The sequence below is a fragment of the Agelaius tricolor genome, unplaced genomic scaffold, assembly GCF_023055355.1.
Source record: "Agelaius tricolor isolate 1412-34295 unplaced genomic scaffold, bAgeTri1.0.p SCAF_20, whole genome shotgun sequence".
Classification (NCBI taxonomy): Eukaryota; Metazoa; Chordata; class Aves; order Passeriformes; family Icteridae; genus Agelaius; species Agelaius tricolor.
The window spans coordinates 6,922,632-6,948,126 of NW_027269280.1; the positions used below are offsets into that span (position 1 = coordinate 6,922,632).

The window sequence follows — 25,495 nt, forward strand, 5'->3', positions numbered from 1 at the left end:
TACTATGGGAGAGCTGCAGGAGCTGAACCAATCATGTGCTTGCTTTGTGCTATCACCGAGGTGCAGTAATTCCTTGGTATGATTGCAGAGGGATCTCTTGGCAGGACTATTTGGAAAATATGTCTTCTCAATGCCACAATATAACAAAACAACTTCTTCTCTTAGCTAATGCTACAGTTTACACAAAAGATTTGGTTGTTGGGTTGTTAGTTGCATCTCCCATGTGCTGGTATTTTCCTCTGCCACTCAGAGATAACAATTACCAGTCACTGTGAGCAGTAATAAAAATGAAGCAGCATGACAACGCTTTTGAGTGATTGCAACTTCCATTGATGTGCCTCCCTTCAAATGTATAAAAGGCTCTATTCCTCAGTGAGGACAAAGTTGAAAGCAAGCAGGGTATTTTACAGACAAATCCTCTTGGAGGAATGTACACATTAAGGTCTCAAAGAACAATTTTTTCACAATATTATTACTAAGGTAAGAGTTAAAAACTAAGGTCAATAACAAAAAGCTCTTAAGTACAGGCATCAATTTTGACTCGTGTGCTTATATATTTTTCCTCACCTGGGGATCACGTGATTGGGACAGTGGAAGAATACGATGTTAGGTATCAGTTAAAAGTGCAGATCCAAACATTGCTATGTTTGAATACTTTTGTTTCTGGCAATGGCCACATACAGATGTCTTGCACAGGCTGGCGTTACTGTGAAACTTCAATGGCCAAGAGGAACTGCAGGGCTCCAAGGAGAGAAAAGACAGGCAAAATCTGAAAAGTCAAGCAGTAAAAGCAGCCCTGGGCTAAGGCTGGTTCAAGAGAGAAACCTGTAGAGGAAGCCACGTTGTGGCAGTTTTGTGTTCCCCTTGGGATGCCTTTGCAGCTGCAGGGCGCCTGGAGCTCTGGGCTTTGTGGTTTTCAAAACCCTAACTCTAGGTGGAACCCTAACCCTAACCCTAACCTTAACCCTAACCCTAGGCAGGAAAAGCAGCCTAGGGCTAAGGCTGATTCCAAGGAAGAAGCTGTGGAGGAAGCCACGTTGTGGCAGTTTTGTGTTCCCCTTGGGATGCCTTTGGCAGCTGCAGTGTGTCTGGAGCTCGGGGCAAAAGTCCCACCAAAAGGAACAAAACCTGTATAAACGAGCAGATTAACAATTGCACGGCAGTCATACAGTTTTACACAAAGGGCCACCAATTGGACGGCATGGCAATGAGGTGGTCGATGCAATAACAAAGAGACAAGTCCAAGTTCGGAAAGCTTTGTCCCCTGCTCTTGTCCCCGATAATTCCAGGGTTTACCCTGTAAGAGTCTTCTGAGCAAAACTGGTGGTGCCCCCTGCGTGCGTGACCCCTTCCTCATTGGACACTGATGCTGCCTCAGTCCGAGGTTGCTTTTGAAAGCCTGGCCCTGGAACAGCAGCGTGTGTTGTTTTTTTTAGCCACTGATGGCAAACCAATGCCTGCTCAACATCCAAGAGTTAAACTATAACAATTTTTTTGTGGATGAGACCTCTGAAACCACCTCAGCCGGCTTTTAACACACACGGTGGCAGTGAGGCGACAGATCTGCCCGTAACAAAGATGGCGGCGCGCAGCCTGTTTCCCCCACACCCGAAGTTCCTGCCCATATCCAAGATGGCCGCCGGGGCGTTACTGCTTCTCAGGCCTTCCGCATCCCTGCTTTTCCCTACGGGCGGCGCGCGGCGCGGCCTCACCGGAAGCGTTGGCGCTCCGGCCGGCCCGGCGCAGCTCGCTGGCGGGCGGCGGAAAGCCCGCCCCGCCGGTACACGGGCCAATGGGCGCGCGGGCCCGCCCCGGCCGCATCAGCTGATGGGGCAATGTCTGTTGACAGGAGCCGCCCGGGCCGCGGCGCTGGGGTGAGGGGTCCGGGATGGGCCGCGCCGCGGGGCCGCCGCACCCCCGGGCCTCGCCGACCGCCCCCGCTCCGCTCCTGGGAAGGCAGCGGACGGAAGGAGGCCGCCCCCGCTGGCTCTCCCGGCTCGGGGAGGGGAGCGGCCCTGCGGGGTGGGGGCGCAGGGAAGGGGCTGGGCTGGCTGCGGGGGGCCGAGCGGGAGGGAGGGTTTGGCGGCGCCGCACAAAAGGGAGCGGCGGGGCCGGGAGAGCCCCGGGGCTGCGAAGGGGCTGCGGGGCAGCGGCGCGCCCGGCCCGGCCCCGGGGGGGGGCCAGGGAGCGCTGTGCCGCCCCGGGTGCCGTGTGGTGATGGGGTTTGGGTTCGCTTTGTTTGTTTTTGTCAGATGTGAATCCAAATGGAGCAGTCGGAAGGAGGCGAGCAGAGCCAGCAGCAGCCGCAGCCCTGGGGGAAGCTGATCCGGCTGGGTGCTGATGAGGCAGAGCCGCACGTCCTGCTGCTGAAAAGAGAATGGACCATTGGGCGGAAGAAAGGTGGGACGGGGACGGGCTGCGCTGGCCTGGGGCGGTGGTGGGGGACAGTAGCCTTCCCCCCTCCTGGCCTTTACAGCGCTGGGAGCTGGACTGAAACTAGCTGGGTTTGGTGCTTCCAGCTCTTGGAGGTGTTTGCCAAGCCCCCCTGAATTCCCAATTTACCTCAGCTGTGCGAATAAGTAGTTTTATGCTGACCGTTTCTTTTTCGGTAACTTGTGACACGTTTTAAAGTCAGAGTGCCTTTTTAGGTAGTCTTTGGCAGTTTGTGTAAATAAGGAAGCCCGATTGTTGATTCAGAAGTTTCTGTGCTTCAGTCTTGTTTACGTTCTAGTTTCGTTTCTGTGGTTAAAATAAGTTGGAACTGCAATGCAAAATGCTTTGGCTTCACAGAGAAGAAAACACCCACATAAAAGCCCTTAATTCTTCTGGCCTTATAAAGACTGCCAACAAGTACTGAAAGTTTCTCTGAGAGTCGATTTGAAAGCTTTATTCCCAGAGTCTAGGACTTGTACTACTTCCCTTTATTTTAAAGCATTTCATGCTCACTGTATTTGAAACAAGGACTGAAGTGGTTTAACTTTCTTTTAAGCTGCCTTGACAGTGCTAATTTTCTTTTTCCTGTTCATCAGTTCAGGCTGTTTGGCTGATCAGTCACTTCCTGTAATTAGTTGTGAGCAAACACCAGATGCTATAGCTCTATGAGAAAGGCAGACAGTGTCTTACAGGGAAAATGTTTTGCAAATTTAGAGTTGGTGGTATTTATTGAGATTGCTTATCATTAAGCTGTGGGTAAATTCTTCAAGCTGGTGTCTGTTTGAGGGTTGTCTGGTAGAAAAAAAGGTGGAATTTTTCTTGTTCAGTTGCAAACAGCTTTCCATAGCTGTTTGCTAATGGATTATTTAAATGGATGGTTACTAGAATACCAAATTGTGACTTTATAAGCAATATGAGGTAGTGCTTGCTGCTTTCCTGCTGGATCTGTTGTTGAGATCAGTTCACTCACAGTGTGAATAGGTGGAGGGGAATCATGGTTGTTAATTATAGCTTTGGTGTAAGCTAGTGCTTTGAGTCCTTTGTGAGAGATGGTGGAGAACCTTGAGTGTTGCTTTGAATATTCAATGTTAAAGTGAGGTAAAAAGACAAGATTTTCTCAGAGCCCTTGAGTTGTAGGTAGGAAGATTTTTATCACTTCATCATCACACTTCTCCTGTGTACCCCTAAATCTTAGTCCTGGCTGTGTAATTCTCTTCAGTTTTGTTAACATAATAATGTTGTCAACAGAGATGAGGAAAACTTTCCTGATTACAAACAAGCAAAAGGCTGTGAGATAGAACAGGATAATAATTTTTACGTATTTTTTTAAAATCAGTTATTTGTTCCTACTACTTCCCCCCAATACATCAGAATAAAACAGAAGTTAAACCCAATGAAACAGCATTACTATGATGTGGAAAAAGAGCTGCATGCTGTGACATGTGTGCCTTTAGGAGTTAAACTGAGCAGCTCAGATATGTGTGGATATTTCTGTAGCACTCTAGAACAGAGTAATTGTGATTTGATTTCCATCTTTGAAGGGTAGGACTGGGGGAAAAAGGGAACTGAAAGATCTTCACATGGTTGAAATGGTTATATCAGCACATGGGGCTATCTCACCACCTGTATTTGTGTGTCTCACACTAGACTGTGTTGCTGCCTGTGTGACAGCAGAAGTTTTGAACTATTGCAGATGTACATGAGTCAGTTTATGTTGCATTTATAGCCATGTAGAATGCTGATCTGACTGTGTAATGTGTATTTTTAAGCTTGCTGGAAAATCTTTCTTTTTAAGGCTGTGACTTATCTTTCCCTGGCAACAAGTTGGTGTCTGGAGATCACTGTAAAATCATAGTGGATGAAGAGTCTGGTCAAGTGTCGTTGGAAGATACAAGGTTGGTTTCTCAGAATGTTCTTGGAGTGACTTTTGTCAAAAGCTTAGCAGGTTATACTAACCCTGAGCTACCATAATATATTTAATTGCCTTCAGGGTTGAAACAGGGATTGAACATGATATCCTTCACAATCTCAAATGTGAAACTTTCCTCTTTATCTTTGTACATCATGGGCACATTCTGCTGGCCTGCCAAAGTGCCCCTGATGGCAGCTCTGCCCCTGCTTTGTTGTCATCTGCAAACCTGATAAGGGTGAATTCCCTCTCCTCTTCAAGGTCGTAATTAGAGATAGATCCAGGATATCCAGGATAGATTCCTGCAGGGTTTATACTCCCAGAACCTGTGGGACAGAATGCTAAATTTTTGGGGGAAAAAAGATTCGCTGGGAAGTCTGGAAAAGGTTTATAGTTGTCATTCTCCAGTATAATCCTAAATTTCAGGATGTTCCAGACAACAAACCAAACCATGTTTGCCTGTCATGGCAGCCTCAGAGTGTAGCTATAAATCTCACCTGAGAAACTGTCCCTGGCAGAATTGGTTTAGACCAATGTTATGACAAAACAAGCTAAATAAATTGTGCATGTTGCAGAAACATTCCTGCCTATTTTTTTCCCTTAGCCACCCCCTGAGGCAGAAGGTGCAGCCAGCTGAAAACTAGCAAAACGAAATTAAAGTTAATTTTGTGTATAGTATATTCATGAGAAGGTGAGGCTTGTAACAAGGTAGTGTAACAGAAAGGCTGCACCATGGAGCATTGCCAGGGAGCTGCTTGTGCCTGTTACCCTTCTGTGAATCTAACAAAGAGTAAATCCCTGGAGTGCTCTCCCTCTTGTGAGTTGAAGTGTGGCTGCCAATTGCTGAATCAAGAAACCAAACAGGTTTGATATGACTGCTTGCAGAAAATCCTTCTGGTTCTTCTGGGTCTTCCAATGTTTGTGCCAAATAGCAGATGAGTCCCAAAAATCAGGCTGAAAGAAGATGGTTCTTGAATGTTTGAGTTGGCAGTACAGATGCTCAGAGTCACAGAAAAATACTGCAAGGTCAGCTTTTTCTTCTCTGAAGTGGAAAATAATTTGGAAACATTGCTGTGGTCAAGCTCAGATTTTTCTGGTGAAGAGGAATGCATTGAAGGAGGGAGTGAGTGTGGGACAGTCAAACTCAGTGGACTTTGTTTCTCTGTGTCTAATCCAAAGAATATAATCAAATATATGTAGATAGCCAACATTTTGTCTTCTGATAGCATAATGAGTCCTTGAATGTACTTTAAAAGAATTACCCAAAATTTGCAAGTGAAAGAAAATGTGTAGAGCATTCAAAATTATTGAGTAAATAAAAGTTTGGAAGTAACAAAAGCTAAGAGTTAGCAAATAGTAAAATAAAGTACTCAGACTTGCCCTCTTTTGGGATATGATTCTGTTTTATTTTCCAAACCATGCAGTAGTTGCTTTATACTGCTTGAAAGAAAACAAATTGTACAAGCTGACCTAACACAGTGGAGGCAGCAGTTGGGTTTCTTCCAGTAAAATCAGTCCTAAGATTCTCCGTTTTGAAAAAATGTTAAAGGCAACTAATGTAATTCCCTGTTATTTTGTAGGCTTTTTCCTTTTAAGATTCTAAGTAGTAGGTGATGTTTCTGATCAGGAAACAATTTAGACAAGGCAGATACTCATATGACAGGCAAGCAGATACTCTCTGGGTAAATCAGAGGTTGATCTGCAGTTGGTGCTGCTGTCCCTTCTGCTGCTGAATTCTCCTCACCCTCCAGTCAAAACTATGTCTATGACCATTGAGAGAGTGGAGAATTACAGTATAGAAGGGATTCTGTACCTTAATAGAATTCAGAACTCATTTCAGTTTACAGTTTGTTCAGGATTATATGCACTTTAATATCAGATAACTGTTAACCCAGAAGCTTTAGCATAAACTACATTCTTTTCCTGGATGGATGCAAATAAATAGTAGAAATTATTAGATTGGCATTTTTCTTGGAAGGATATAAAAGTTTCTTACAATACATAGATCATTCATCTACTTCAAAAGTAGCCTTGTTCTGAGTGAAGCTGTTCATATCAATTCTGCACAGCAGATGGGATTGGGAAGTAAACAGAATTTATGGTTCATTAATGAAACTGTAGAGTCATCAACCACATTGGAATTGAGTCAAGACCTGACTTCTTTCGTTCACTGATTAAAAAAGTGACATTGGAACATTTTGTGACATAGTTTCACAACACATTTTATATCTGATAGTACTGTTTTTCTTCTCCACTTGAAAAATGGTACAGCCAGTTGGCATCAATTCAATATCTAGTCCTAATGAATGGCCTTTGTATTTGGGATTCTCATTGTACTTTCTACTTATTTTATAGGGAGCTTAATTTGAAACACAGAAGAATGTATAAATGTCATAATTTATCATGTGTGTCTACCCACAACATTAATCTGGAATGTCACTATATCTGTTAAAAGCCTCATGCTAAAGCCTGGAATTGGAAGTGAAAGGCTGATACAATTAGCTGGGATAGCTGAATAATTTTTTCCCTTTGGTTGTTGGCTGAGAGATAAATACAACTGCTTTCATTTACTGATGCATTGAAGAAAAGCTTATGATTTTCTGTGTCAAGTGATATCCATTTATTCCTATTTCATTTGGGTCCATGTGTGCCAAATAATTCATTAGTCAGCTCTCATTGAAGTCTCTGTAACTACACAACTGAAAAGATTTGGCTGTCTGTGGTCAATTTGATTAATAGGGTCTTGCATAGCTATTTCTGCATCTTGCTTTGTGAAACCAAGCCTGAGTGGGTTATTAGATGTGTCATATTTTGGGCTTTTTCCTTTCCCCAAAAATACCTTGTGTTATTGTCCCCCAGAATAATCTTGGAACTTGGCAGTCATGACAGAGTTACTGCATAAAATACATTATTGGGACATTTCCCCCCACCTATGTTTAGTGAAATGTTGGGGCTAGGAATTGCCTCTAGAAGTTAAAATTCAGTAAAAGACAAGTCTTGTTACTTGTATTTAGCTGATTTATTATAAAAGACAGTCTAGAACACTTGGGGCAGATAGGAGATGCCTTCAGGAAAACTGAGGAGGTCAAATTTCATGTTTCCTAGTTTTGTTAAAGGACTTCTGACAGGTTTCAGAGGTTGGTGTAAACTTAACTATTTATTTGGCAATTGAAGGAGATACAATTTTTGCTTCAACATAATCTTTTTAAATGTTATCGCTACCATCAGTATGAAGTAAAAAATCAGTGTTGTTTTTAACAAAGGGACTGAAATTCTGTTTTCCTCTTAATTGCTCACCTTTGGCAATCATTAGTGATTTCTCTGTTCTGCTGGTTCTTCAGTGCTTAGGTCTTTCAGCCTAGCCAACACCTGTATGCCTGAGGGGAAAAGGATAAGCTAGGAGTAGTTTTCTTTCTTGTAGGAGCAGCTTGACGTTTCATCAATGTGGCCCAAATTTTTTTATTTAATTTCTTGAAAGTTGAAAGTAGCACCTCACTTGTGTTGGATTAGTTGATTCAGCCACACAGACTGTGAAAGCAGCTGCAGCAGCAAGACCAAGAACTGATACCTTGGTCACGACTTGCTGTAGTGCTTCCAAAGGGCTTGGTTTTTAGTTTGAACTTTGAATTCATACTTTTGTGTTAGAAAAGACAAGGGGGAAGGTGTTTATTTCCAAAAACCTCCCCTGCAGTGAGGCACAGTCCACAGTGCCCCGGGCATGGGCCGTGCCTCCAGGAGGTGGCAGCACAGCTTTGCTGTTATTTCTTGCAGCTGCTCTGCAGAGGAGGAAAAGCAGATATTTTCTGTTCATTCATATTTTGTACCAGTTGCTGAGATTTTGAGTGGCAGAAGTCTGAAATTCGAGAGGGCTGCAGCCCTGAGGGATGCTTACTGCAAGTGAGCTGGAATTATTCAGTACTTGAATAACTTGACTTTATTATAAAACATTAATGGCTTGTGTATACAACATCACCCATAGTTAAGGGGATAAAGAAATTAATCAGCAATGCTCTGTATTTTCGTTTTCCCTAGTTTAATTTCTTCTACAAGTATTTAATTTTTTATCAATATCAAAATAATTCATTCCAACTCATCTTTCATTATATATCACTTTTTTTCACCTTGTTAACTTCTCAATTTCAAGTTGCAAACAGTCCAAGTAAACTCACAATTTTAGGTTTTCTTCCTTTTTGAAGGAGGAGGGGGCAAAAAAATCAACACTGCATGGCGTCCCTGACTGTACAGGAGAAGTTCCTTTGTCACAGAGCATCTCAGGAGATTTCCAGTATTAAATGGAAAACACAGCCTGGAACTTTTTGAATAGAACTTGTCTTGTCCTTTTGGTTTTATACTTAAAAGTGTGGAGACTACTGTACAGAAACAATCATCTGATTATTTGGGGACATTAGCCAAATATCAGGGGTCTTTTGTCTGTCAACTGCCATCTCTTTAACCAGTAGTGCAAACGAGCTTTGAAGTCCCAGTAGCTCTGCATTTCTGTCTTTGGGAGAAATTTTTTGTTGTTAGACTTCCTTTTTAAAAAAAAAAAAAAAAAAAAAATTTTTAGTCCACTTACATTTTTAGAGGGCAGCCAACAGCTTTTCTTCTTTAAATGTATCTTGTGTTTTCCCTTCCTTCTCCCGTGTAATTATGAAAACATTTATGCTAAGTTATCTTTTCTCTTTACAGTACTAATGGAACAGTAATTAATAAACTGAAAGTGGTTAAGAAGCAGACATACCCATTACAGACTGGGGATGTGATCTATGTTGTTTACAGAAAAAATGAGCCAGAGAACAGTAAGTGAATAATACTTTTTAAATGGTGTGCTTAGTCATTTTCTTTTGAGTCATGAGGGAAAAGAAATATCAGTATAATAAAATTGAGTACTTCTGCTTTAAAGAGAAATGTGTTTAAAAACAAGTCTCTGGAGAAGAGGTCATGGATGTGCCAGTTTTTACAGAGACAAATCTGAGCAACTGTCTGAAATTTAAATGTGCCCAGAAGTAATTTTGGTAGAACTAATGCATGGAATGGTAAGTAATGAGGTTCTAATCACATGTCCAGTGCTTCTTTTAGAAGTCAAATTGCTGGGGTAGTTAGTGATACTTTATATATCCCAGTGAAGCAGTTTTTAGCACCAGTAGGAAAGGCTGCAAAAGCTTTTTGTTTTGTGTATGTAGGTTTTTTTGTGTATGTAGGTTGGCTTTTTTTGTTTTAAAGAGGGAAGAGGCAAAATGGGGGGGAGATGGGAAAAGCCTTACAGTGAAAGTAGAATTGGTAAACCTGGAACAATGCTGTATTTACAGTTTTCATACAGTAATAAACATACAAACTGTTAATTTAAAAATTCTAGATACATACTCACTGTTTAAATACTTCCTATATGAAATTGCTGTTAATTTATATACAGACAGATTTATGCTGTCTGGTGTAAATGTTACATGAAGCAGTGATAAGCTGTATTTTTCTGTCTGTGGAGTTTATCTCACAAATCCTTTCTGAGCTGGCACAATTGCACTTTATGCTGCTTAGATGAATCACTTGGGTGAATTTTCCAGGCAATGAACTGAATCACTGATTTCTGTTTGGGTTAATAAGTAGTTAAATTACCAAGCCTCCAGTTTTGCTTTTTCAGCTTTTCCATCTTCAAACACAGGAAAAATTTAGGGCATGCCTGTTTGGCCATTCTAAGTCCTACTGAAGGAGACAAAATTTTAACTTCTGATCAGAAAAAGGATTGCTGCAAACCAAGACAGTCTTATTTGCTTGTAGGTGGTTGGTGGTGACAAAAATGTAGCAAGGTAGAGGAATTTTTGGAACAATATTAAATTCAAGTAAGATTGAAAAGAAAAGGATATTATCCAGTTGGTTTTATTAATAGATTCTAAATTAGTTTCTGGCTGAAACTTATGGCATGTCCCAATCTGTATTTTTGAGAGTTCATGTATCTCACAAAGAAATGAAATAATATTGATTGAAGAGGTTGAGAAGTGAGCTCAGAAATAATAAGCTTCTTCGAAGAACTTTGATTCAAGTATCAGTAAAAATACAGTCTGTTCTGACAGAGCAGATTTTAGGTTTAAGGAATGATTAAGCCTCTGGTTCCATGGCTGGCACAAGTTAAACGTCACACAAAAGCTGCTCTGCCTGGTTTCCTGGGAAGAAAAGATCTTGCTGTGCTGCTCCTAATTGCCTCCTAAGTAGGAGTATTAACATGGTACTATTGAGGTGACCCCTCATTTGCCTCTTCCATTGTCAGACACTTTAGGGATGCAGCCACTTGTGAATAGAAGTTGTTTATGTGGGATTAAGTGAATTTTTGTTTCAAGAGCATGATTGATATTTTTAAATCTCTTATGATTAATATTTTTAAATCTCTTTCAGATGTTGCTTATCTTTATGAATCCTTAAACACAAAACATGATGCAACTCAAGAACCAGTAGGTAAGGAAATAATTCAAGATCCATGGAGAGGAGCTAAACTCCAATGACTAATGTAACCCTCTTGAGAGAGTTTGATTCCTTGGAATTTTGAAGCCATGATGTGTTGATTGTCACAAAGATATTTTTCTTTCCTTTCCCCCCTTCCAACTGTAGAAGTTAATGTAGAAAACCAATGCCATGTGACCAAAGATACCTCAGGTACAGGAAGAAGTAATGATGAGACCCAAATTACCTCATCACTGTCAGCTACTCAGTCTTGCTATGAGGAACCACAGCCATCTACTTCTACATCAAACCTCTTTAATGCTTCTCCTACCTCTCCAGTTGAGTCTGCATCTGTTCAGCAGGATAATCCGTCTACATCTGGTGAGACTTGGGTCAAGTAGTTAAAGTTTGATCATACAGTCACAGAATATGCTCAGTTTGGAAGGGACCCATCAGGATCACTGAGTCCAGCTCATCAACTGTTACTCCAGTTTTTAATTTAAACAGATTCATCTCTTACCCTTATCTCGGTCTAGAATTTGCCTTGTAAAGTTCTAGTGAAAATATCAGGTGGATATGTGCAGTTTAACTTTCTCTCTGTGGACAGGCAGGGATGGATGAGTGCAGGAATTGTGAGAATTCCTGTATGCATTTGTCAGCAGTTCATGGGGCCTCCCTGGCTCCTATGGAAACAAAGCTTTCCCTTTGCTGTGATCCCAACCTGTTACATGTGATCAGTATTGCATAACCACGGCCTGGCATCTTTGTCAGGAAGACCTGGTGTGGATAATAGTCTTAAGAATAAATACTCCCCAGTTGAAAAAGGAATGGGGATTTTAAGTAGGGTTACACAACTAATAGGTTGTTTTCCCCCAGGTTTTCCAATTAGCAGATTGGTTCAGAGTGTGTTTAGTAAGTTAGGCAGACTTTGCTTTTCTGCTCCACTTTTTCCTATTCAGATGTTTGGATTGATGCATGTGCCACATCAGTTTGAGTACCTTTTGTTTTCACACATCCCATAGCTGTGTGCAGCCATGTTCATATTTCTGGTTTTGTTTTATAGGATCACAGTCCTCAGTTGTCACTCCTGTGCCTGCTTTCCCCATCTCAGAATCCATGTGTGCAAGAGCACTGCACGACAAGCATGAAAAGGTGGATGTGAATGCTGAAGCTCCTGCAATTGCTCCAGAAATCACTGACAAAGAAAATGCAGAATCAGATTCTCAAAGAACAGGGGAGGAGGAAGGTTTGGAACCTGCTAAGAAGAAACTAAAAGGAGGCTAGTATACTACAGTATTCTGCAACTTAACCCTCACCCCCACCCCTCCAAACTGGATTACAACAGCTGTCATCAGTCCTTCAGCTTGTTTCTTGTGTCTCACTTACTTGATTTCTGGTCCCATGAAAATAATGTCTTCAGTAGCAGAAGCTGTAGTGTGTAAAGCAAGAACCTCTTTTGGGACTGTTGCCAGTGAACAGTCAATCAGTGCAGATCTTTCGGGGATTTTTTTAATACTTGAATAAAAATAAGTTAAAAAAAGCTTTAAAAACTATCTCCTTCTGTCTTTGTAGATGAAGATACTTGTCCAAATCTTTCACCAGCAGCTCCAAGTGAATGTATAATTAAAATTGGCTCTGAAGATGCAAAAACATCAAATGTGAAACCAGATAAGATGGAAGAGACGTTAACTTGCATTATCTGCCAAGAACTGCTGCATGACTGTGTAAGGTATGTAAGAGTGACAAAAGCTTTAATCATGTGGTAATGATGCAAGACATTCAGTGACAGCTGTTTGAGGAGGTCAGGATAATCAGCATTTTCACAACCCTCTTGATTTTCCTTTTCCTACCCTATGTAGATAGTCAAATTAATGCTAAACAGTTTTTTCAGGGTTATGGATGTATCTGAAAAAAATGAAAGACTTGTATTTTGACTCCATTTCTTTCTTTTCCAGCCTGCAGCCTTGTATGCATACTTTTTGTGCTGCCTGCTACTCAGGATGGATGGAAAGATCATCTTTGTGTCCAACTTGTCGTTGTCCAGTAGAACGTATTTGTAAAAATCACATATTGAACAACTTGGTTGAAGCTTATCTGATTCAGCATCCAGGCAAGTTGAACAGTGTCTGTGGCAGAATCCAATGGATTTCACACATGAGCTGCATAACTGATGTCAGGACACAATGTTGTCTATAAAATACCTATAAAATGTGTGGTTTTTAACCCTGCTGTTTTCTCTGACATGGCTTGTCAGAAAACAAGTGCATTTAAATGACATAATAACCTGTGGAAGGTAATTTAATAATGTGAGTGTGCTAAGAATGCTTCATTTTAATTTGTTACTTCATCATGAGAAGGATACTTTTGAAAAACATACTTGCATGTGGATTTAATTAACGTTGATCATGACCTCTTTAAAACAAAACTTAAGTTGCCTGATACTGGACCTCCTTAACAGAGAGGGAAATTTAACTAAGATGATCTAGAACTCTCTCATCCAAAACCAAGACTTAGGGAAATGAAAACACAGTAATGGTAACTGCATTAAGAAAGAAGAGTGCAGATAAGAGATTTGGGGTGTTATTTTCTCTTGAAATTGGAATTTGGTTCTCCTGCCAGATAAATGTCGCAATGAAGAGGATGTTCGGAGCATGGATGCCAGAAACAAAATTACTCAAGACATGTTGCAGCCTAAGGTGCGGAGATCCTTTTCAGATGAGGAGGGAAGTTCTGAAGATTTACTGGAGTTGTCTGATGTAGATAGTGAATCCTCAGATATCAGGTATGTCTGTTTTTAGGTTGTATGCCTATGTTTGAATGCACAGACCCACAAACTGAGCTAGTTTTACAAATGTTCTTATTGCTGATAGTGTTTCCATGATCATTGCCAGGACCTGTTTGCAGATTAAGTTCATCCTTGGTAGTTTTGCTGGCCATCCTTTTGAACCTTGAGCCATCACCAGAAATATGAACTTCCTAGAAATCCAGTTAGATTCAGTTTGTGACCAACAGTTCTATGTTGAATCATGCAATAAAAAAAAGACAGGTTTCTGGGTAAGATCCTATCAGGAGATAAAGCAGTCCATGATCCTATGAATGTGTTTGCAGTTATTGTGCTTTATGTGGCTGCTTTCACTTGGTGTATGGTACTAAAGCAGATGATGCTTGACTCTAGAAATTCCCAAGTATTAAAATACCTCCTCTTTTTTTTTTTTCAACAGCAAACATTTTTTGCTGAATGTCTACAGAGGAACAGAAGAATTATTGTAGATAACTATTCCAACTTTGTTCCTCTCTCTTTCAGTCCCATTGCTCTTTTTTTCCTTTACCTTTTGGTTTAAAATTTCTTGAGGAATACTACAAAACCCAAAGTTTTTATCTGTCACAGCTACAGCAGAGCTAGGTACTGAATTACATAAGCTTTCATCTGTTACTGAACGAGGAAATCCTAAATTTAAACTTTGAGAGTCTGACCAACCTTGTCTAGCATAGTGCCCTAAGTTGTGTTTGCATTTGTTTGGTATAATTTCATATTGTTCTTTCAGTCAACCATATATAGTATGCAGACAGTGCCCAGGGTACCGAAGACACTCTGTTCCAACTGTGCCTGGCACAGGCCAGGAGACAGAGGCAGGAGGAATGCAGGCTCTGGGAGATGCTCCATCAACCTCTGCCAACTTCCCTGCAGGTCAGTGTCACATTGCTCCAGCAGTGCAGCACTGAAATACTGCAACTCAGACACTCAGGGCAGAATCACAGAATGGCTGGGGTTGGAAGGGACCCTTGAATATCATCTCCACCTCCCCTGAGCTAAGCAATGAGCTGTGCTACAGCTATGAACTAAATTAGACCTAAGCAAACTCCCTCTCACAGGACTGTGAGAGCAACTCCACACCATTGTCTTTGCAGATACAGGATTTGGCTGTGATTGTCCAAAATGGGTTGCTGATGTTTGATGAGATGGTTGAAAAGTTCTTAACCTTTTCTACATTCTGAAATATTTTACACAGCTGTGCAGTTCAGAAGTTTGAATGCTGTTCTTCTGCTGCTTCACAGAGTCTTTGTAAAAAGGTTGCTTGTTACTTCAAGATTTTTATGTTGTTAATATTCACTAAGATTCCTCATCCAAATTGCACTTGTGTAAATTGTTCAATCTTTTTTTTAACTTATCCAGCTGTTCAGGAGTATGTGTGTCCTGCTCAAGGAAGTCATGTAATATGCACCTGCTGCTTTCAGCCAATGCCTGACCGTAGAGCGGAGCGGGAACAGAATCCTCATGTTGCTCCTCAGCAATGTGTGTACACTTTTTATTTTATTTTCTACAGAACTCTCTCCTTATTTATTATTAAACTTAAATTTACTTGGAAGACTGTTTTTTGTATGAATCTTCTTTATTTGGGTGCTTGTAGTGACAGCATGCAAGAATCTTCCTTTAAAGAATTTATTAGTCCTTTGAAGAATGTATTTTAAATGAGAAAGTTGTACTTTTTTTCAACCAAGTTTATTAGGGCTCTGTTGTTGCTGATTTATGAGAATGGTAGCTGTTGAGTTTTGTTGTGTTCAGGTCCTTACAAGGGTTTTCTTTGTTATTTTACAGGCACAGTTTGTCTGCAGCCCTTCTGTCACTTGTACTGGGGCTGCACTCGCATGGCGTGTTTTGGCTGCTTGGCACCATTCTGTGGTACTGTGGAGTAATTTTTGCTTATCAGCCTGTTCACTTTGAAGTAATGTCTGCCTGTCTTGAACTTTAAGTAACTGAAGAGACAGATTAGTTTGTTGTAGCACAGTCATGCAAAAAGAAGCAAGGCCTGTGTCCTCACATCACAAACACAAAAAATTGAAGTGGCGTGTGTCTTAACTTTAAAAGGATTTAACTTTGTGTCTTCATACAATATTGGGGTTAGAAACTACACTCACTGAACACAATTCTTTCCACTATAAAAAACTATGATGTATTTCAGTCAAGTAAGAGAATCATACAAACCAGTGCTAAAGCACTGAACATCTGATGGTATCAGATTAGAAAAGAATCTTGCCCTCTTAAACATGCAGACTTCTGAAACTCAAGGTTTTTTTGACATTTAAAAAAGTCAATTAGAACAGTTGGAATGACTTGGCTGCTGTTTGGAGCTAATAGAATATGCTTTATTAGCACTGGTGATTTGTGCAGCTTGGTAGTGTTTGTGGACTGAAGCTGAAATCTTAAAATCTCAGTATCTTGTCTGTGCCACTAGAAGTTACAAATCACATGCATTAGCACATGTTGAGTGCAGTCATGTACTTGGTGCTCACATGAGCCTCTGCATGTTATTTCAGGAAACAGAAGAACCTTCAGAAAATGTGTGAGGGCTACAGGGTTTGGGCAAGAAATAGTAACTTTTCTTCTTCTTCTTGTTCTGATTAGAAATAAATCTTGGTGATAAGTGTTTAGATGGAGTCCTGAATAACAACCACTATGAATCAGATATCCTAAAGGTATGTTTAAAAATCATTGTGTGTGATAATAACAAATGTACAAAGTTTAAGATATACTCACTGATGAAATAGGAGTGATGTGCTGCCTGATACTTACAGTGGCAGCACTGTCACTTGCAGAACCTGATTCTAAAAGCCTGATGAAATGAGCTCCAAATGATCATCCAAGATACTATTTAAGAGAAAAGTAATTCAATAAAAACATGCCAGGAAAGCAGTGCTTGTTAAATGTTTTGTCCCAGACAAGTTAAATTTCACACTAACTTGTATGGAAAATACTTTGTCCATACTATAACAGGGTTGCCTAAATTAGGTAAACTGGGTGAAATCTTGATTTGAGGTAAATGAGAATGTGACTGGAATGAATCTATTTGCAAACTTATGGCAAAAGTGGAGATCTGAAAAAAGATACTTAGTGGAAGATTTTATTGGTGGTCTAAATGTGCCATGCTAATTAAGTTACAGGTATTTAATTTTTTCTTGTCATCAGCATAAACCCATTCTGAAAACATAGTTACTGATAGATTTGGAAATATCTGAGAATAAATGGCTTGCTTGTTCTTTAAGATTGGAGATTTTTCTAGATTAAACACTTAAATTGCTCTTTTCAGGATTACCTGGCATCCAGGGGTCTGACATGGAAAAATATGTTAAATGAAAGTCTCTTAGCTCTTCAAAGAGGAGTTTTTATGTTGTCAGGTATGTGTTGTGTTCAGTTTGCATGTGCATGACTCCTTGTCTGGGTGTAACTCAGCCATGTTATCAAGAAGTTTGGAGTTCTGTGTACAGAACCAGTGCAGTCCTGGCTCTTTAGTTAAACCTGATTCATTAAGCCTTACATTTTTACCAACTGATTTTCTCCCCAGATTACAGAATTACTGGGAACACAGTGCTTTGCTACTGTTGTGGCCTTCGCAGCTTTCGAGAACTTGCCTACCAGTACAGGCAGAATATTCCTGTTGCTGAATTGCCAGGTGGGGATTGTTTTGCTCAGTAAGGAGGGGAAAAGAAATTTAAAGAGTTAACATGAGTTTTATCTTTGTATCAGTGTTATTTTGGCACTTTCATGTAGCCCAGTGCAAATCTTATTGCAGGGCTAATGTCTTAGCTCCTTGCTTTACTTGTCAGCTGCTAAGCTTGTGTATAGTTATTTTCAGACTCCCTAATGGAACCTTTTCTTTCAGTATCATTTCTCATCTGTAGAATATCTGCAGAGTGAAAAGAGGATTTCAGTAAAATGAGAATATAGTCAACCAATTAGCAATATAGGAACCAATTGCTGTAATTAAATTTTTTCCCTCTTAAATACATAAAATGATGCATCTTCTGAACAATTTAACACTTTACCAGCTCTCAACTAGGAACAAGAATGCTTTTACAAACTGATTCTAAATATTTGCATTTACAATTTTAGTATAAAACAGCATGCAAGCAACTGTCCCTCATTCAGACCTAAATTAATTTGGGACAGAAGCTGTTCCAACAGTTTGCTTTTAAATTTGACTTCTGTCAACTTAGCTCTTGCTGTTAGCAGCATCTTCCCAGTCTTAAGTTGTTGAGATCTCTGCTTGTGCTGCTGCGCATAATGAGCAAAAATTGTGTACCTGGTTTGCCCTTAGCATTAGTTTTCAGTTCAGCTGCTGGACAGCTGAGTTGTAATGTATGTGAAGGTGGGGGAAAGCAGCAAACTCTACCCAAATTAATAATTTTTCTTTTGTATGGAAATACATCTAGACAAATGCTGAGTGTCTAATCAAGTCCATCCCTATTAAAATAAATGGTAAGGCTTTAGTTGACAGCACTGAGAACCAATTACTTTCATCATAAGTCTGCATTAACATTAAAAACTAATTTTTTGTCCTTCACAGAGTGTTTGCTTTGTTTCCAGAAAGGTGAAACAATATAGTTCTACAGTCATTTCTTGCCAATCATGTGTTGTTTCTGATGAGTAACCACCATTAGCAGTTAATAATCTGGGTCACTTTAATGGCTTTTGTAATAAATGCAGCATTTCATTTGCTCTTCTTGTAGTGACTGTCACGTCACGTCCTGATTGCTACTGGGGACGCAACTGTCGAACTCAGGTCAAAGCACACCACGCCATGTAAGTCCTACACTTTGGAAGGTGGTTTTGCTTTGTGTTCCTTAAAAAAAACAAACCAACAACAATCTAAATGCAGCCTTTCAAGTGCCAGAACTTGCAGCATAAAGCAGGGTTGGGTGAGCATAGGGGAATTTTTTGTCATTTTTGTTCTTAACACAACTTTGAAATGAGCCCTCTGTGCATCAGGGCACTGCCAGCACTTGTAAGTTGATGTAACCCATGGCTGACACTTCTTGAGTCTGTTTTTCCACCCACTGGGGTGGAAGGATTCTTTTAGAGAAGTGCAGCTTCCATTGAAGGAATCAATTGGTGGGAATAATTAGCAGCAGGAGCAGCTTGGAGCATGTAACATAAGCCACAGCAGGTTCCTGAGGAACTTGTAGGTCTTACATCTCTGACCCAAGGAATGTGGCATGCCTCAAAAATTAAATACTGAGCCTGAAAAGAGATTAACCCTCTACTTGTCAAGAGTTTTAATACCAGCCTTGGACTCCTGGTATCTGGTGAGAAATGTCCTTCCAAAGTAAATCAAGCTTCTTGAGTAAAAATATCAAGGCCTCTGATGAGCAATGCAGTTTTATTCTTATAAAAAGATGTACATGTAGTAGGACAAATATTAAAGACTCATAAAACAAAACAAAAATTTTCTCCCTAAGAGCTAACTGGTTTCAGGGAGGGTTGAAAAATCCTTCTTGCCTTATGAATAATTCTTTAAATTCTCAGTGTAATTTAAGATAGAAGAGCTGTTACCCCTTATTGAGAAATTGCCTTAATGAATAGAAGATTCTGCAGTATCTTTCTAATGTTGCAATGTACATACCCACTTAGCATAATTCCTTTAATATTTCAGGTACTGTGGGTTGAAAATAACCAGTCTGTGCAGCTCAGGCAAGCAGGATCATAAGACAGACTTGTAAAATATTCATCTGCAGTCTCTTACAAATTCAAGGGTTTTACCAAATAGCTTTCAAAAATAATTTTGGATATAAGTTGCAGATATAATTTGAAGTACCACTGCTATCTGTAACTTCACATTATAGGACAGCCTGTGTTCCCAGAGGAGATTTTGTTTTGAAATGTTAGTGTTAATTCAATATCAAAGTACTCACCAGTCATCTTTGTTCATGTTGTGGATAATTTCATCTAGAATAAAAATGACTCAGGGTTTTTTTCCCTTCTTTTTTCCTTCTTTCTTTTTTTTCCCCCAAGCATTAGTCCTTCCTTTCCTGGCTGCTACACTTAGTTTCTAAAATCCATAAAAGCAAACAGTCCTGTCATACCACTCCTTTATATCCAGATAATATTTTAATTTTTTTAATTGAGCTAAATTGTCCTACTAAGTAGTTAGATTATGTGAGCAAGGTTTTTCTGGTCTTTGATCTAATCCAGCTGAGGGGGAAGTTCAGGGTCTCCTTTGCACCATTTCCTCCACATGTAATGACACACTCAACACCCCAAGTTCTCTTTCAGTTGTGTGTGAGGGTCCACATGGCCCAAGCAAGAGAAAAACAAGGAGTGAACAGTGAAATATTTTTGAGAAGTGGGAAGAAGTGCTTGGTACTAAATTATGTTATCTGTTTAATCCTTGAAGACAGATTTGCCATTCCCATAAAACTTACATAATACAAGCTGAGAAAAACTTCTTCTTTCCAGAAGATTCTAAGCCACTAAGAGAATATGTTTATGTTGAAATATAAAATTAGCCTAGTTAATTCTAGTTCTTAATGATTTGTGTAATGCTGTCTACTAAAAGTTACTAATACCTTGCAGGGGAAAATTAAAACACCGATTCCTGTTTTAATTGCCTTCTGGGTTTGAAGTATGCAGAAGTATAGAGGAATGCTTTTTAATAACAGGTTTTCTGAGTGCATAATAAAACTAATGAGGGTTAGGCAGGAGAGATGTTGAAAATCCTGTTACATGTAAAATGACAGTAAAGTATGATCTCAACAGGTTCTGAAAAAGAGATTTTAGTGTGTAAATGGTCTGCTTTAGACTGTTTAACATTTAAAATACCCTGTGCAAAATAATGAGTTGCTTTTGTTGCCTGACTTGTGAGAACTTCGTTACATTTTAATATTCTTATGTTTTTCTTTATTTTAGGAAATTCAATCACATTTGTGAACAAACAAGATTCAAGAACTGAAAACTTGTAGTCTGTAGAGAGGGGACAAATGCCTGTTACACTGCTTGTACAGTTTAAGGTTTCAGGGGATCTACTCAGTTCCCCCATAGCAGGGAATCATTAACTTTTCCATCAGGTAACCTGATGTGAAATTTTTAATTTGTAGAATTTTACAGCTGTACATGAATAAGGTAGATTTTTTTTTTCCCAAGGTAGTCCAGCAAGCATTGCATTCCATGCTCATGACTACAGTGTCCCTGTGTCACTTCAGTGAAGAATACAAACAACTCACACTCACAAAAACCAGCCATATCTTGGGATGACCTAAGAATAAGGAGTGTATTTGCACTACTTGTGAAGAAACGAAGAAAAATCAATAGACTTAAAATAGAGAAGTTTTGTAGAAGTATCTGATGGGTATTTCAAGAGCCATTAATATTTAAGAAGGATGCTGTCAGTGTATATTTGTAACTGCATTTTGCGGTAGTCTGATATTTTCTTGCTACCCATTGCATTTGGGCTAGAAACCACATTAATATTCCTTTAAAAAAATCCATCCAATAAACAGCTGTTTCAACTTAAAGCTTCTACCATATGTGTAGTGTTACAGTGGAGGTAGTACAGTTTCCTTTCTTAGTTTAGACATGTTGATGTTTTTATTCACGTGAAATTACAAAAAGAATTGCACAAAAATTTGAAGATCACATTTAAAGGTGGGTTGATACTTGAAGCAGAACAGACATCTGCTAATATTACTTCTGTAGTGTTTTATATCAGAAGACCAAACAGTGCTTTTGACATAGAGCAGCCAGTAGGACACACTGGTTCTTTTTTTTGTATTTCTTTTTTGGTTTGATACCATGTGCTAAATATGTACCTCTGCAATGCAGCTGTTCTCTAGCATGCATACACTGGTGAAAATGTAGAAAAAGATATAACTTAGAATATAGCAGCTTTACTGGAAGGAACAATCTTACAGAAAATGAGTGAATTTGGACAAATTGTAGCAATATGGAGGCATTTCTGGATAGGGATAGAGATAGGGATCATGAAGGGGCACACTGGTGTCACTGACATAGGAAATGTAGATTTTATTTTCATGCCTTCTGCAGAGCTCATTCAGGAGATGTCCCAAGTGTCATTAAAAACAAAGAAATCCCAACTTTCCCCCTTCCCTACAAATTGATATGATCATAATCTGGTTGCTAATGTTTGACAAACCTCGACTGGGACCAATTTTGTTCTCATCATACCTGGAAGAGTGAAGCAGAATAAGAAGAAATCATGCAAAGTTACCTCTGTAGAGACCATGTTGTTTTAAGTATGCCTTATTTTATGAGCAGGATTTATACTTGGATGTTAAAAAGTGTACACACAGTATCTTGTGATATAATGGAGCACAAATGATGCAGCACATCATGTCTACTGGTTGCAGTGAATTAAGCAACTATTTCCAGTAATGCACATCTTAATAAGAATGCTAATTAGAATGATGTCTTTCTGTTTAGATTTTTTATTTTTGAAAATAGCTGTCACAAGGATGGGTCTGTTGGCCATGCCCTTATGCTGTTAAAAATACACTTTGGTGTGGACTTCTCTTTCTAATCTCTGGGCATTTTCTCCTGTGAGTAGGATTGAAATTGGATCTGGAATATTACTTGAAACTTCTTTTAACAACAACAGTGTGTTTCTGTCTTTTAGTATTAACAATGTTCTGTTGCTTCTGTATTTGTATTTTATGTTTAGATTTTTTAATGGTTATTGTATCTTCTCAGGACAACCATTCCCAGCTGGTTTTGATCTCATTTCATCTCTGGCTGTGCATGTAGCAAATTGAGTGCAGTTGTGGAGATCAAGCCTTTGCACATTATATGCAGAAATGTGCTTTACATTTTCATTCACCACTCCCACACCCCAGATGGGCTTTCAGCACAGCCTTGTCACTGTGCTGGTGTTCAAGCCTCTTGTGCTGAAGTTGTTTTGTTGGTCAGGAGTAACTTGCACTCACTCATGTTTGTGTAGGGGTGTGTTGTGTGATCATAAGAGAAAAAAAAATGGGGAAAAAACCCAAGCAGCAGAACTCATGTGCTTAACATCTAAAGTACCTGTGCAGTAGATGTTCTTCAAATTGTTTTTCTAAACCCCTTTTCCTTTTCCCTGTCACAGGTAATTAATCTACCTTTCTATGCATATAAGGTTGCAGTAGTGCAATGGAATGAAGGGATTTTTTTGTCATTTATATTGTACCAGGAAGAGATCAGAAATTGGCTTGCAGATGGGGAGGGTGAATAAATCCTGATCTTTATATGCTCTTAAGTAAGTAAGAGTATCTGTCATGGGTATTACATACTCTACATTAGACCTTTTTAAATGTATGGTTACCAGGTGATAGTTAATGTGATAAATGTATGAACTATGCTTGGTGTAATTGTTTAAATACTTTAAAGGTGCAGCATATTTTTAACCTGTCTAAAGCACATCCCCACCTCCTTTATAAGAGATGTTTGGAAGCTGAGCATGAAATGTGGTAGAATAGATGTGGAAACCAAGGTGATTATGATAGGATTTGACATAGTGGTGAACAAGGTATATAGTCTCTCTGTTTGAGAAAAGTTCTTTTATAAAGAAGGTGGAGAGTAGTTCTTCCAGTTCTCTTTTGTGGTTTATTTTTTTTTCTGAACTAAGAAGTTATTAATTAAAAAAAGAAAAAAAAGCTACTGAAGTTGTCTGTGTTTCTTCTGTGGCACGTACTATCACCACAGAAATGGATGTATGCAACACTTGCTAATACTCAGTGAAGCTTTTAGTTATTTGAATGTTGAGATTTTACAAGCAAATACTATCCCTGAACTTGTAGTAACTGAAAATGGCCTGAGTTTTTATGTCATTCTCAAACTTCCTTAAAAGTGTCAGATGATACTGCAAAGGATCATCAGAATCCCTACAGGATGTATAATAAATCATATGAGCAAAAGATTATTAAATAGAAGTAAGAGGGCTTAAAGATGCTTGCAAATTAAAAAGTTTTCTACTTTTAAAAAACAGTAGTTATTATTTTAGTTTCTTGCCACACCATAAACACCAAAGTGACAAGTATTTTACCACCTGATTTAACAGCAGCCTGGATGAAATTACTGTAATACTGTGTTCATCTTTATTACAATTGTATAAATTATAAGGTTTCAAATGACTACTGTTAATACAGCTTTTTCTGCACAGAACTTTAAGCTTGCTGAGTAAATAGGAGGACTTGCCTGCCCTTTTATATCTGAGGTGGAAGACAGTGATGCCAGAGTTAAGCTTCAAGTTGCAGTTTAGCACCCCAGGATTTTTGTGCTGCTGCCATTCCCATACTTGAAGCTGGATATCCTTTAATGTTTTAGCTAATCTATGTTGCTGTTCTTAAACCAGCTGTCAGGCTAAATTTAAGTGAAACTCAAACTCAGGTTAAGTATTGTAAAAGTGAAAACACAGTGTTGTTCTGTGCACCAGAAAGATGAGCTGATAGCCTTTAAAACTGGTAATTTTGGCTGGCCTTGCACTTGCAGTGGTGGATTTAAATTATTTCTACTCCATTATGTCCACAAATGACTTGTAACTAATTTAGTTTGAGGGAGCTGCTGCTTTGGGATTAATGCACTATTGGGAGATCAGGTCTGGCACAGCCAAAGCTCTTCCAAGCACTTTCTGCATAAAGAAAAAGGAAAAATGTTGGTGGGATTGAAGGGAACAAATGTCTGGCCACTGGCAGCTCCTAGAGCCTTTGGAGTGGCTCAGGTACTCAAATTCTGCAGGATAATTTCTGCTTAAACTCTGAAACTGTTTTCATTGTATTTAACAGGAAAAACTTGGTATTTGACAGTCCAAGGTTAATCATCAGCTCTTTCAGTCACCAAACAAAACACATGCATTTGGTACCAATTTCTAGTCCTCAGTAGAACTGTGTAGGGCAGATGGTTTAGCCTGCAGCAGGAGCTTAGGGAAATAAGTTGATTCAACTAAAAGGAGTTAGGAATTTGGGAAGTGAATGCTTATACCAAATAATGCTCTGAAAATGTGGTTTCTTATGGCCTCTTAGAAGTCTGCTGGAAAGGAGCCTTATTTTTTATGGTCTGCCCACTTAAAAATAAGTCAACAGTCACTGAAAGTTAGGAAAAAACATGTTGATTTGAAGAACATGTGAGGATTTTGCATTTTTTCCACCTATTTTATCTAACATTCCTTCTGCATGATGTTTGGGAGCTGAAATACCACTTATACAATTCCAAGGAATAAGTTCTGAAGAAAACTAATTATACTATTTCCCACAGCAATGCTTAATATGCAAAGATTGCTTCTAAATCTGCTTTCCAGGTCATCCTTCTTTTCTTCACACTTCCATTTTGACTTTCAATGAGGTAATTTCACCCTTAAGCTCATTAGTTTCCATAGGAAATGAATTATAAAAAATGCTAAGTGTGCCATATGAGGTTTAACATCAAAGACATTTCTAGACAGACCATGAATATATGTTGAAGCTGTATTTAGTCTCTGTTGGGTATTCTTTTCAGTGCTGCTGAGTTTCACTTGCTTTCATTAGGTAAGTGTTGGCTTAGGACTTAACTTTTCTTTTCCCTTGCAATTCAAATTAATCTTTAATTGTTTAGAATAAAATCTACTGACTGGACTGTTTGAGTCAAATGTGTTTTGTTAGGGCTCATGTGCCACCCTCCTGAGGGGGGAAAACCCCAACAAAAGAGTTCTGAGTAGAAAGAGCTGCAACCAACTGCTCTTAACAAAAAGTTAAGAGTTCTGAAAGGAAACCTCAGTTCATGTTTTTCTACTAAGTTATAAGTGGGGTTTTCTTGTTAAATGCTATTCTAAATCTTCCAAGTTAGGATGCATTACCTGGATGTTAAATCCGTTGTTTTCCCTTTGAGCCTCCATTCCCAACCAGTTCAAGTACCTGACAGTAAGAACCTCAGCACACCAGATTCTTGTCAGCTTGTATGGCTTCAAGCTTTTATTTTGAAGCACT

General features: G+C 39.3%; 1 protein-coding gene across 2 annotated transcripts; it reads left to right on the plus strand.

The window, feature by feature from the left end:
• Positions 1–1,717: 1,717 nt before the first annotated feature.
• Positions 1,718–25,144, plus strand: CHFR (checkpoint with forkhead and ring finger domains). Of its 2 annotated transcripts, none has more exons than XM_071445345.1 (18): positions 1,718–1,874; positions 2,253–2,400; positions 4,229–4,328; positions 9,032–9,141; positions 10,730–10,789; positions 10,943–11,155; positions 11,838–12,053; positions 12,347–12,503; positions 12,730–12,884; positions 13,394–13,556; positions 14,320–14,462; positions 14,949–15,068; positions 15,372–15,455; positions 16,179–16,249; positions 16,861–16,948; positions 17,116–17,223; positions 18,281–18,353; positions 20,457–25,144. In XM_071445345.1, the coding sequence occupies exons 2-18, from the start codon at positions 2,265–2,267 to the stop codon at positions 20,497–20,499; spliced, it is 2,040 nt and encodes a 679-aa protein (XP_071301446.1). In that variant the 5' UTR covers positions 1,718–1,874; positions 2,253–2,264; the 3' UTR covers positions 20,500–25,144. The 2 variants fall into 2 exon arrangements, with proteins under 2 accessions (XP_071301446.1, XP_071301447.1); XM_071445346.1 differs by lacking the exon at positions 1,718–1,874 and adding an exon at positions 1,881–2,022.
• Positions 25,145–25,495: the final 351 nt, after the last annotated feature.

What these genes read in the sequence shown, in the direction of transcription:
- CHFR (XM_071445345.1), top strand. Translation starts at nt 2,265, where the DNA reads ATGGAGCAGTCGGAAGGAGGCGAGCAGAGCCAGCAGCAGCCGCAGCCC. An exon ending in GACCATTGGGCGGAAGAAAG is followed by an intron (nt 2,401 to 4,228) that starts GTGGGACGGGGA and finishes TTTCTTTTTAAG; the next exon opens with GCTGTGACTTATCTTTCCCT. An exon ending in TTATCTGATTCAGCATCCAG is followed by an intron (nt 12,885 to 13,393) that starts GCAAGTTGAACA and finishes TTCTCCTGCCAG; the next exon opens with ATAAATGTCGCAATGAAGAG.